The sequence below is a fragment of the Phoxinus phoxinus genome (assembly GCF_949152265.1).
Source record: "Phoxinus phoxinus genome assembly, chromosome: 5".
NCBI classification, from domain to species: Eukaryota; Metazoa; Chordata; class Actinopteri; order Cypriniformes; family Leuciscidae; genus Phoxinus; species Phoxinus phoxinus.
This window is the reverse complement of record NC_136880.1, coordinates 39730399-39740735: the sequence shown is the minus strand read 5'-3', so window position 1 is coordinate 39740735 and position 10337 is coordinate 39730399. Positions and strand designations below refer to the sequence as shown.

Here is a 10337-nt window from a genome sequence, read left to right as displayed (position 1 = left end):
CAATAATTAAATAGTGCATGACAGACTAACTTATAGAAAATAATAAAGCACAGATTATTTTACAAACCCAAGTGGAATGTAGAGTTTTTCTATTTTACTGACTCCCACTAAACTCTTGTTACACTAACCTTGTGAATAGTTAATCTAGTGCACTGGTGTGGACTTCAGGTGGACTAATAATACAAATAAAAAAAACTGGGGCTTTAGTCTCAGCTTTACACAATTTCTGCCTGTCTTGCCCTTTTGTGCGCAGTTGTCTGAGACTGACACTATCCACCTTATTTTGCATTGCGGAATAATCTGCTTTCTGAATGTGCAAGACTTCTGATTCATTAGCCGCTAAATAACTAAGTATGACAAAGTGCAGTCAACAGTAAAACTCTTTGTGCTATAAATCAGTGCATTTATGATTACATCTAATATAAACAGTTTGCAATATTAAGCAGCATTGGCTATTTTTGCACAGCTAGACTGACACCCATAAGCTTCACACATTCAATGCACAAGCTGCGCACTTACACAGAGGACACGGTTTGGTTCGCTGCAGGACTCCAAATAAACACGGTATGAATTTTGTATGTTAATCTTGAGAGACATTTAGCAGAAGCAGTGTAACTGCAAAATGTCTATCTTTCTGTCCATATATCTGCTCAGCTATAGAGAATGTTCCCACAACTTTCACTAACATTTTGTAAATGTTAAGATAAAACAGATCAACTTTTATAGAATGGTCTTTTAACATGATTTGATATGCATTCTCATGATGTTGAGAAAAAACTTCTTGATGTCTTCATGATGTTGTTTTTATTTGAACGTTCTCATAACTGTGTGAGAGAACATTTTGAGAACAACATTTTCAGAATATCCGATGATGTTATTTGTACTTGATGAATTTTCGCATATAATGCTGACAAAAAAAATGTCCTTGGAACAACATTCTTGCAATGTCCTTATAATGTTATTGATATTTGATGAATCTTGATGTAATATTCTTAGAATATTACAAATAAATGTTTAATTTCAAAATGTTTTAAGTAAAATAAGGTTAAGAGAATGTTGTACTAACATTATTGTAACCAATTAAATGATGTTCCAATTATGACAGAATGATTTTAGAAATATTGCAAATCACTGTTCCCAAAGTTTTCAGAACATACATCCGTCATCTGGTTGATTTCTGTGTATTTGAGACACTATTTCCCCCCTCAAATTGTACTCTTTCTTGTCAATTCTCCTAATAAATCCCAATATGAAGTACATCTGCAGAACTGGATGAAATGTCAGTATTTGGAGATTTAATGGTCATTAGTTCATGTTGTGTTTGGTTTATCGATCATCATGTGTTACACCCATATCTCTCATTATGGGTCTTAAATCTGCAAGATAAACTGGGTTGTGTAGCATCATGAAATTTAATATGCACAGACATAAACAGAACTGTAAACCAATTAGACTTTTAGTTGATAAACTATGTGACTTTTAATACCTGCAAAATATGCATTACTACCTGTGACAGACATGCATGCCAATAAATAAATACAAAATATTTTAGTTTGGTAACACTTTTCAGGAGGGGTTGGCAACCTTTTTGTGCAACCACCACTGTGCCACAACCTACACAGACGTACGCACGCACGCACGCACGCACGCACGCACGCACGCGCACACACACACACACACACACACACACACACACACACACACACACACACACACACACACACACACACACACACACTGTCAAACACACTGACAAACGCTTATATAACAGTACAGCAATGTAAATATTTCTCATGAAATTTGTTTTAGATTTGCCATCTTTGTTTTCAGGCTTAAATTAGTGAAGAGCAGATTTTACACCTGGTCATTCATCTGTTTTTACTTATTAATTCCTATTATAAAAGGAATTATTACCTCAAAATGTAACCTATATCTGTGTGCAGGTACGAGGTAGACTACTTTATCTGAATTAAATACATACACCTCTCTCGCGTTTGCTTGCGTGCCAGCGATTACGCGTGCCGTTGCCGACCCCTGCTTTACTAACGTTCAGTTCATTACAATTATGCATTAAAAGTGATACATTGATTTTTTAAATGTATTTTTTTTCTTCCTGTTTTACTGTTTATTGTTTTTATTATGGTTTATTTTATGTATAAATATAAATTTGTTCATAGTTAATTCATTTTTGTTCATAATAAATTAATGTTATTGTACACAACTTGTGTATTAGTGTATGCAGAAATTAATATCAATCCAAACGCTGAAACAGTGTTGAATTGAAACTTTGATACTTTTGATAACTGATACTGAACACCCATCAAACAATGGAAGAAATCTTGATTGCACTGTATTTTATGAATATTTACAGTCTGTACACCCCTTATCCACGTGGTGCAAGACATTTAAGAGCATTTCCTCCTCCGTCTATGATAATATGAGGGCAGAAAGCAGAAGATGAGCAGTTGAGCTTCAGTGAAAACCTCACACAGGAAACATAAGCAAGAGCAAACGCAATGGCTGCGTACGAGAAGGCAAAACTATTCTACATTTCAATCGGGTTTTGGCTCACTTCAGGTGAATGTTAAATGGTGTTCTGTTTTTGTTTCTAATATATCAGTTTATGATTTTGTAATGGCAGATTTTATGCTCAGCTGTTCATGATGCTTTTAATGTGTTTTATGTAGAACAAATTAAGGAGTGAATTATTGTTAATCCTGGATATTATAACGGTTTGTGTGTTTGTTTAGGTGTTGAATGCTACAGCAGTTGGTCAAATCACATCGTAACTATTAAGACTGGAGGATCTGTCACCATCCCATGTCATTATGATGAGAAAAACCCACCGCAGAAGAAATACTGGTACTCAGTTTTTGATGAATCTAAAACATACACAAACACAACAGAGGAGAATCTGTCAGTAATTGATCATCCTGATCAGAGTCTCTTTACTGTGACTATGAGAAACCTGCAGAGAATAACACATAATGGGGAATATTACTGTGCTGTGGAGACTGAAGGAAATTTGACTGACACATATGATCTTTATCTCAAGGTTCAGTCTGGTATGAGATTTTGTAATTATTTTAATCACAATTCTAATTTCAAATTCTCTGACTTCACACACATGTATTTAATAATCTCAAATGACTCTGTTTTCAGCTCCTGATGTGTCTGTGAAGAGCAGCAGTGTATCTGGACATGAAGGTGATAATGTCAGTGTCCAGTGTTTCTACAGTTCTGGATATAAGAATAAACTCAAACAGTGGTGCAGATATAAAGATAAGGGCTGTTACACAGTGGGGAGGACTGACACATCCCAGAATTCATCAGTCCAGATCAGTGATGATGGGAGAAGCTTCACTGTGTTGATGACTGGACTGAGGCGCAGTGATTCTGGATGGTACTTCTGCTCTGCTGGAGATGCACTGAATCCTGTTCAACTCACTGTAATCGAGGCAGATACCAGGTAAAACATATTTAATACTGTATTTAAAAACTCAAAAGGTAAAACTCAATCCATAATTGTTATATGGACAGTAAGTGTGTCCACAGACACCGGCACTGAGAAGGAGAAAGTCCTTTCCAAAATTAATAATTTAGCAACAACAAAACTTTGTGTCTTTAATGTTATAAATCGGTTATTAAAGTCTTTCTTCTAACAAACATTTTCAATGTGTCTAAAATATACACAATCTAGAGAGAAATGTTCAGTTGGAATATTTGATAGTGTGCTATTGTCTTTTATCTTTCAGATGGCGTTTCTGTCTGTCACAGAACTAGTTTTCTCCACATTGACCAGAAAGATCGGGTTATTAGAAAACCGCTGATTCTGCTTTTGCTGAACACTCAGTCAGCAGATTCAAGATCTTTATCTACATTAAATGACTAAATGTCTGCAATGTATTTTTTTCTTACCATTTTTCTTCAAATGTATTTTTTCTGTTACCAAAAGCAACTTACTAATGAGGAACATACCAAATAAAACTACAAAAATAATAAATACATGTTCTCTTTTTTCGCTCTCTCAATTTAGCCATCATCTTTTGTATCAATATGATATACAGACCTCTCAGACACAGTAAAGTAATTTTAGTGGTTGCCAGTGACAGGATAACTAACCAGCAACATACAGATAAAAGAGATCTGGGTTTTAATTCAGAGGCATCAAAGCTAAATAAAAATAAAAACTTTATAAGCTTACTGTAAAACCTACAGTCTATTATTTTGATAAATCAGAACAATCAGAGGTTGAAATTTCAATGGGAGAAAATTTTCAGAACAACATACAGACTGTTCCTGCGCTGTGAAGGTTCACATGAGACGTGAGGCTGACATGATTGAAACCAGACTTCATTTACCCCAATGGAAAGCATGTTTAAACTGTTTAAATCGCTCCCTAGCCCCTATATAGTGCACTATGTGTCATTCGCCATATAGACCATAAATGTGTGAACAAGTGACCGAGCCGCAGCTTCAGTGTCTTTTATGATGTGGGGGCGGGACTCTTCATATTCTAGAGCATTTGATTGGACAGAAAATCTGAGAAGCTGAAGTGCAGAATGATGTCATCCAAATTGTTGTTCATATTCTTGGTAGACATATACATTTTAAATGCATATATCTTCCAAATGTGAATTTTGGCATGGTTTTGAACACACAAGCTTATAAATATCATATTCATTCTAACAGCCAAAAATTTGTTTTGAAATGCCCACTTTCCTTTAAATGTGTTCCCACTCATGGACGGTTATTCTCAACTAAGAGTGCAAGTGTGAAATATGTGTGAATGTTTTCAATTACATTCATGAACTGAGAATATAGTTTATCCTTTTACCATATCTGAGCCTGTCATGTCATGCATTTGATCATTATGCATTTGTCCATTAATAACTTCTGTACAGAAAAGTTCTCCATTGAAAAACGTTCACATCTGGCTTTCAAGTCGTTTTAAATTCTTTAGATACATTTTTTGTCTCATATTTTTTTTTGCCTAAATGTCTTGACCACAAAACAGACCAAAAATAACCAGTTCTTGAGATGACATACTCCGGTAGTCCTTTAATTGCAAAATGAGAACTAGAGATGGAAACTAGAGAATATTTTAAGCTTCTCTCAACCAGGGGACACATGTGTAACTTCTGATGCAACATTTACACGGAGTCTGTTTGACACGAGCAACAAGAGAGAACGAATGCAGGAAGTGAGAAAGACTGTAGAGATCTATGATGACTTTACACTTTATGCATGTCTCCTTGAGTGAGAAGCTGTTTCTATAGTATTAACCTAAACATTTAAACTTGCATGGAAATGATGAAGATTAAGAAAGAAGAACCATTGCAACTTTTCGACAGACCGACAGTCAGTTTGAAGAAGTTCATTGTATTTTTCCTTTGGCTCATAACAGGCAAGTGTTCTCTGTTTGCTTACAATTAATTTTACACACACGAGTAGCTTACATATCCTGCTGTATGACATGTAGTTCGTAATTCTTTTACACATTTACTGCTACATAAAAGTCAAACTAAAGTTGATATTTTCTTCTCTCAGGTCCTGAATGCACAACAGGATCAGTAAGCAGAGAGTTAACGGTTCAGACTGGAGGATCTGTCATTATTCCGTGTTATTATGACAGGAAATACACAGAACACAAGAAATACTGGTGCTTTCATGCAAAATCTGTATATATATCCTGCTCTATTCTGGCATATGCTAATGAAACCAAAGGAAAAGTGTCAGTAATCGATCATCCAGATCAGAGTTTCTTTACTGTGACTATGAGAAACCTGCAGCATGAAGACACTGGATCTTACTGGTGTGTTGAGGAGATTGGAGGAATACTTAACATGGATGAAACAGAGCAGCTTCATCTCACAGTTCAATCAGGTTTGAGATCAGTTTCACATTCAGATGAATAATAATTCTGATCCTGATTAATAATAAATCACAATGACTTGTGTCTGTGTGTTCAGCTCCTGATGTGTCTGTGAAGAACAGCAGTGTATCTGGACATGAAGGTGATAATGTCAGTGTCCAGTGTTTCTACAGTTCTGGATATAAGAATAAACCCAAACACTGGTGCAGATATAAAGATAAGGGCTGTTACACTGAGAAGAGGACTGACACATCCCAGAATTCATCAGTCCAGATCAGTGATGATGGGAGAAGCTTCACTGTGTTGATGACTGGACTGAGACTCATTGATTCTGGATGGTACTTGTGCTCTGCTGGAGATCTGCAGGCTCCTGTTCAACTCACTGTCACTGGTAAAAACATTCTCTACTTAGACATACACAGGAGTTCTTGATAAGGAAAAAAACTAAAAGTTGTTTTCATCTTTTTCTGTGTTCAGTAGCTGTCCCCACATGTTCCTGTTGTCACTGTTACTGAACCAAAAAAGTAAAGTAATATAGATTAAATACATTAAAATGGGCATCAAACAGACGTTAGCCTTTCCTTCCCTATTATCACGTATCAAAGTGAAACGGCTTCTCAAACAAGAAAAAATGTAGGGCGGGACTTTTTTCCATGAGGAATTGATTGTATGGTTGTGGTTTGCTATTGGTGGATCTGATGTGAGTGACAATACTGCAATATTCCATACAATTTAAGAATTGTATATTTTGTTATGCTAGTGATTTTAAAATCTTATTGGTGGTGACAAAATGGTGATTTTTTTTTCTGCTATTTTATTCAACAGCAGTTGTGACCACAGAAGAATTTGACAAAAATGGGTTAGTAGCTAATTAAAATATGAATCAATCTTAAATATTGCTATATTTTACTAGTATATTTCATTTTCTTTCTTAACATTTAGTCTATTTCTCTGTGTGGTCTTTTTCCTTTTAGCTTTAGTCAGATATGTTCGAGTTAATTATTAAAGTTTATATTATTTCTCTCTCTTCTTTATAGGACCAACAATCCATCAAGCAGTGAAGAGCAGCAGAATAAGTATTAATGCTCAAATAGATAAAAACATGCAAATAGAATATAACTAAAGTAACCAGAATGTATGCATTCTTTTAAGATTAATTGTATGCAACATTATTTATTTTCATTTTATGACTGTAACTGTATACAGTAAAACAGCAACTGCATCAGTGAGGCCATCTTCCTCTTTTCTTTTTTCATGTACTGTAACCTATGTCTATTTTAGTTTTGCAACATGGTGCTTGTGAAATGTTTTAAAAACTAAACGGTTGTTAAAGGGATAGTTCAAAGAAATTTACATTTTCCTCAACCTCAGGTCGTTTCAAACCGTTATTAATTAATTTATTCTGCTGAACACAAAAGATATTTTGAAGAATGTTTGTTACCAAAAAGTTGATGGACCCCATTGACTTCAATAGTATTTTTTTCTTCTAAGAAAGTCCAACCCGATCTCACGGCAATTCGTACGAATTTTACGAGGTGGCTAATTCGTACCAATTCATACGACCTCACTCGTACGAATTTGTACGTTTTTTGCTAAATCGTACATATTTTACGATTTGCCAAAATCGTATGAATTCATACGAATGACCTACTCCTGACCCCGCCCCTAAACCCAACCGTCACGTGGGTTTAGTCAAATCGTACAAATTCGTACGAGTGAGGTCGTACAAATTCGTACGAATTAGCCACCTTTTAATCACTCGTACAAATTCGTACGAATTGGTCGTGAGATAGCGTTGGAAAGTCACATCAACTGTTTGGTTTTCCATATTCTACAAATTATCAAATTCATACAGGTTTGGAACAACATGAGGGTGATTAAATGATGACAATTTTCATTTTTGGGTGAACTATCCCTTTAAGAGAATTTGAACAGCATCAAACAGCAAAAAATAAACAATTTAAACCAGTAGCACTGGCAGCATTTTGAACTAAATATCAAATGTGATGTCAACAGAACAGATGCCAGAGTCACAAAATAAATGTCAACAGAACTGAAGTAATATGTTTGAGAGTGATAATGTAGTTTTAGCAAAAATACTATTGTCATGACAATGACAGCAATAACAGTGATCATTTTGCATATATAATATGAACCATTTGTTTATTCTCACAGGCATTATCTGGAGGTGTGGATTCCGACAGTTCTGTTGTTTTTGTTGTGTCTGCTGTTGGTGACTGTCGTATCAGCTGTAAAACTGAGAAAGAAGAACAGTCAGTATTGATTTACCTTTCTTATTATATGAACTATTCCATCAGCCATTCAGTGTTTGATCAGTTTTGCACACTATTGTTCAAAAGCATATTAGAATGATTTATGAAGGATCGCAGTATTACAGTTTTTACTGTATTTGAAAGAATACAAGACTTCTTTAAGTCTTACTGACCCCATTGAGCGCTAGTGTGTATTTATAAACTTGATGCTTGTCTAAGAACTGTCTAATGGAAATTCTGATAACATAATTTGTTTTCTCACTATCAGACAGAAATGACACCAGAGGTGTTACAGAGGTGACCAGAGATGGAGACGGTGACGCGGTAGGTTTGAGCTGACAACCGATTTGAGTTCAAACTCATAACTGAGAGACTCATTATAATCAGACATGTTTATAATTATTCACAGGGAAACGGTGTCTGTTCATCATCAGCGGTTGCAGAGAATGACGTGACTTACAGCTCTGTGACAGTACGACCTAAAACTAAAACTAAAGCGGTAAGTGAATTCACAAGAACATGCACAGAGATTTGTCCTGTATTGTCAGTATTCTTCTAAATCATCTTTCGTATCTCCAGTTTAGCCCAGTATCAGTGGAGGACGAGGTGACCTACAGCTCTGTGCACAAACAGGTTTGTTGATGTTAATGATCACATGATGTTTTACACAGACACTGAACATGTGATTTCATCTCAATGTTTAATCTCTTATTCACAGGTGCATGTTCCTGAGAAAATATGAACACAACAGCGCGGAACATGAAACAAGCTAACATTTTTTTTATTCCATGCATCATTACAATGCAAAGCAAGCAAAGTCTCAATTCAGATAAAATTATATTAATTGAATAATATCCTGCTTTATATTGTTAAGTCCCTTGTGGTGGCAAAATGTAAGTACATGAACAAAACAAGTGGTTTACTATGAAATGAAAATTCAGTTAAAGCATTTCACTGTATTTAGGAATAAGTGTGTAAATTTGTCAATTGTAAAAAGCATTCATAATATATTTGCAAAGTTGTAATGTGCTTGCTTTGTGACAATAAAACTTTAGCACATAATATTTGCTTTAGGCTGTTGTTTAAGCAGTAGTCTAATAAGGGTAGTACCCTATAATAGAAATATGTTTTTTAAGATATAAAAAAATGAATGACTAAAGCATAATCCTATTTCATGGGGGTGAGTTACATGTTAAGATGTCCAAATACCCACACTTGTGGTCTTGGCCACTTGATAGTGCGTGTACGTGACAGGAAGTAAGTGTGTAAGACCGTCCCTAGTATGAAAAATGCCATGCGCAGTATGCTTAACCCACACTAATTCCACACTATGACATTTCTGTCATTAATTACTCTCCCTCATGTCGTTCCAAACCCGTAAGACCTTCGTTCATCTTCAGAACACAAATTAAAATATGTTTGATGAAATCCGAAAGCTTTCTGATCCCCCCCCCCCCCCCCAGACAGAAATGTAATAACCACTTTCAAGTCCCAAAAAGGTATAAAGACATTGTTGAAGGGATAGTTCACTTTGAAATTAAATGTTGGTATGTTTTAGCTTACCTGAAGTGCATCCAAGATGTAGGTGTCTTTGTCTCCGCAGTAGTTTCAATTTTGATATTTTTAGGTCAAACCGTTCTTGTCTGTCAGTCATAATGCAGGTATATAGGCACTGTCTCCAAGAGCATGCAGAGATGTCTCTAATAGCATGCAGAGAAAAGTCCAAATTTAAAAATTCCCCATCGTAAGTGCACATTGATGGCCTAAGACACGAAACAAGTGGTTTGTGTGATAAAACGAACAGTATTTATATCGTTTTTATCTCTTTTACACAACCACGTCCAAGTGATCTGTTTACTTAGTCTGCGCAAGCGCTGTAGCCGGAAGGCTTCGGAAGTGATCTCTCGCGCGTGTACGTCACTCATTGTTTACACCATATGCACAGAACAGAGATTGTAGGACGGCTAATAGAAATGGTACAGTTTGCGCTTATCCGGGATGTTTAAACCGATGTAAAACTCATCCGGGAGATCACTTCCGGAGCATTCCGGCGCTTTACGGCGCTTGCGCAGACTAAGTAAACAGATCACTTGGACGTGGTTGTGTAAAAGAGATAAAAACGATATAAATACTGTTCGTTTTATCACACAAACCGCTTGTTTTGTGTCTTAGGCCATCAATGTGCACTT

General features: G+C 35.8%; 2 protein-coding genes across 2 annotated transcripts; both read left to right on the top strand.

The window, feature by feature from the left end:
* The first annotated feature begins 2388 nt into the window (after nucleotides 1-2388).
* LOC306998622 (polymeric immunoglobulin receptor-like) lies at nucleotides 2389-3979 on the top strand. Its single transcript, XM_079612836.1, has 4 exons — nucleotides 2389-2577; nucleotides 2751-3065; nucleotides 3163-3469; nucleotides 3756-3979. The coding sequence occupies exons 1-4, from the start codon at nucleotides 2517-2519 to the stop codon at nucleotides 3781-3783; spliced, it is 711 nt and encodes a 236-aa protein (XP_079468962.1). The 5' UTR covers nucleotides 2389-2516; the 3' UTR covers nucleotides 3784-3979.
* Nucleotides 3980-5240: 1261 nt separating this feature from the next.
* Nucleotides 5241-9208, top strand: LOC306998605 (polymeric immunoglobulin receptor-like). The gene is made up of 10 exons (XM_079612817.1): nucleotides 5241-5407; nucleotides 5551-5886; nucleotides 5973-6266; nucleotides 6701-6734; nucleotides 6913-6951; nucleotides 8051-8148; nucleotides 8417-8472; nucleotides 8558-8647; nucleotides 8728-8781; nucleotides 8867-9208. Exons 1-10 carry the CDS (start codon nucleotides 5305-5307, stop codon nucleotides 8888-8890), a joined length of 1128 nt encoding a protein of 375 aa, XP_079468943.1. The 5' UTR covers nucleotides 5241-5304; the 3' UTR covers nucleotides 8891-9208.
* The last annotated feature ends 1129 nt before the right edge of the window (nucleotides 9209-10337 follow it).

Coding starts and splice junctions, on each gene's coding strand:
- LOC306998622 (XM_079612836.1), top strand. CDS start 2,517: ATGGCTGCGTACGAGAAGGCAAAACTATTCTACATTTCAATCGGGTTT. Junction 2,578..2,750: donor CGGGTTTTGGCTCACTTCAG/GTGAATGTTAAA, acceptor GTGTTTGTTTAG/GTGTTGAATGCTACAGCAGT. Junction 3,066..3,162: donor TTATCTCAAGGTTCAGTCTG/GTATGAGATTTT, acceptor CTCTGTTTTCAG/CTCCTGATGTGTCTGTGAAG.
- LOC306998605 (XM_079612817.1), top strand. CDS start 5,305: ATGGAAATGATGAAGATTAAGAAAGAAGAACCATTGCAACTTTTCGAC. Junction 6,267..6,700: donor TGTTCAACTCACTGTCACTG/GTAAAAACATTC, acceptor TTTATTCAACAG/CAGTTGTGACCACAGAAGAA. Junction 8,648..8,727: donor CTAAAACTAAAACTAAAGCG/GTAAGTGAATTC, acceptor TCGTATCTCCAG/TTTAGCCCAGTATCAGTGGA.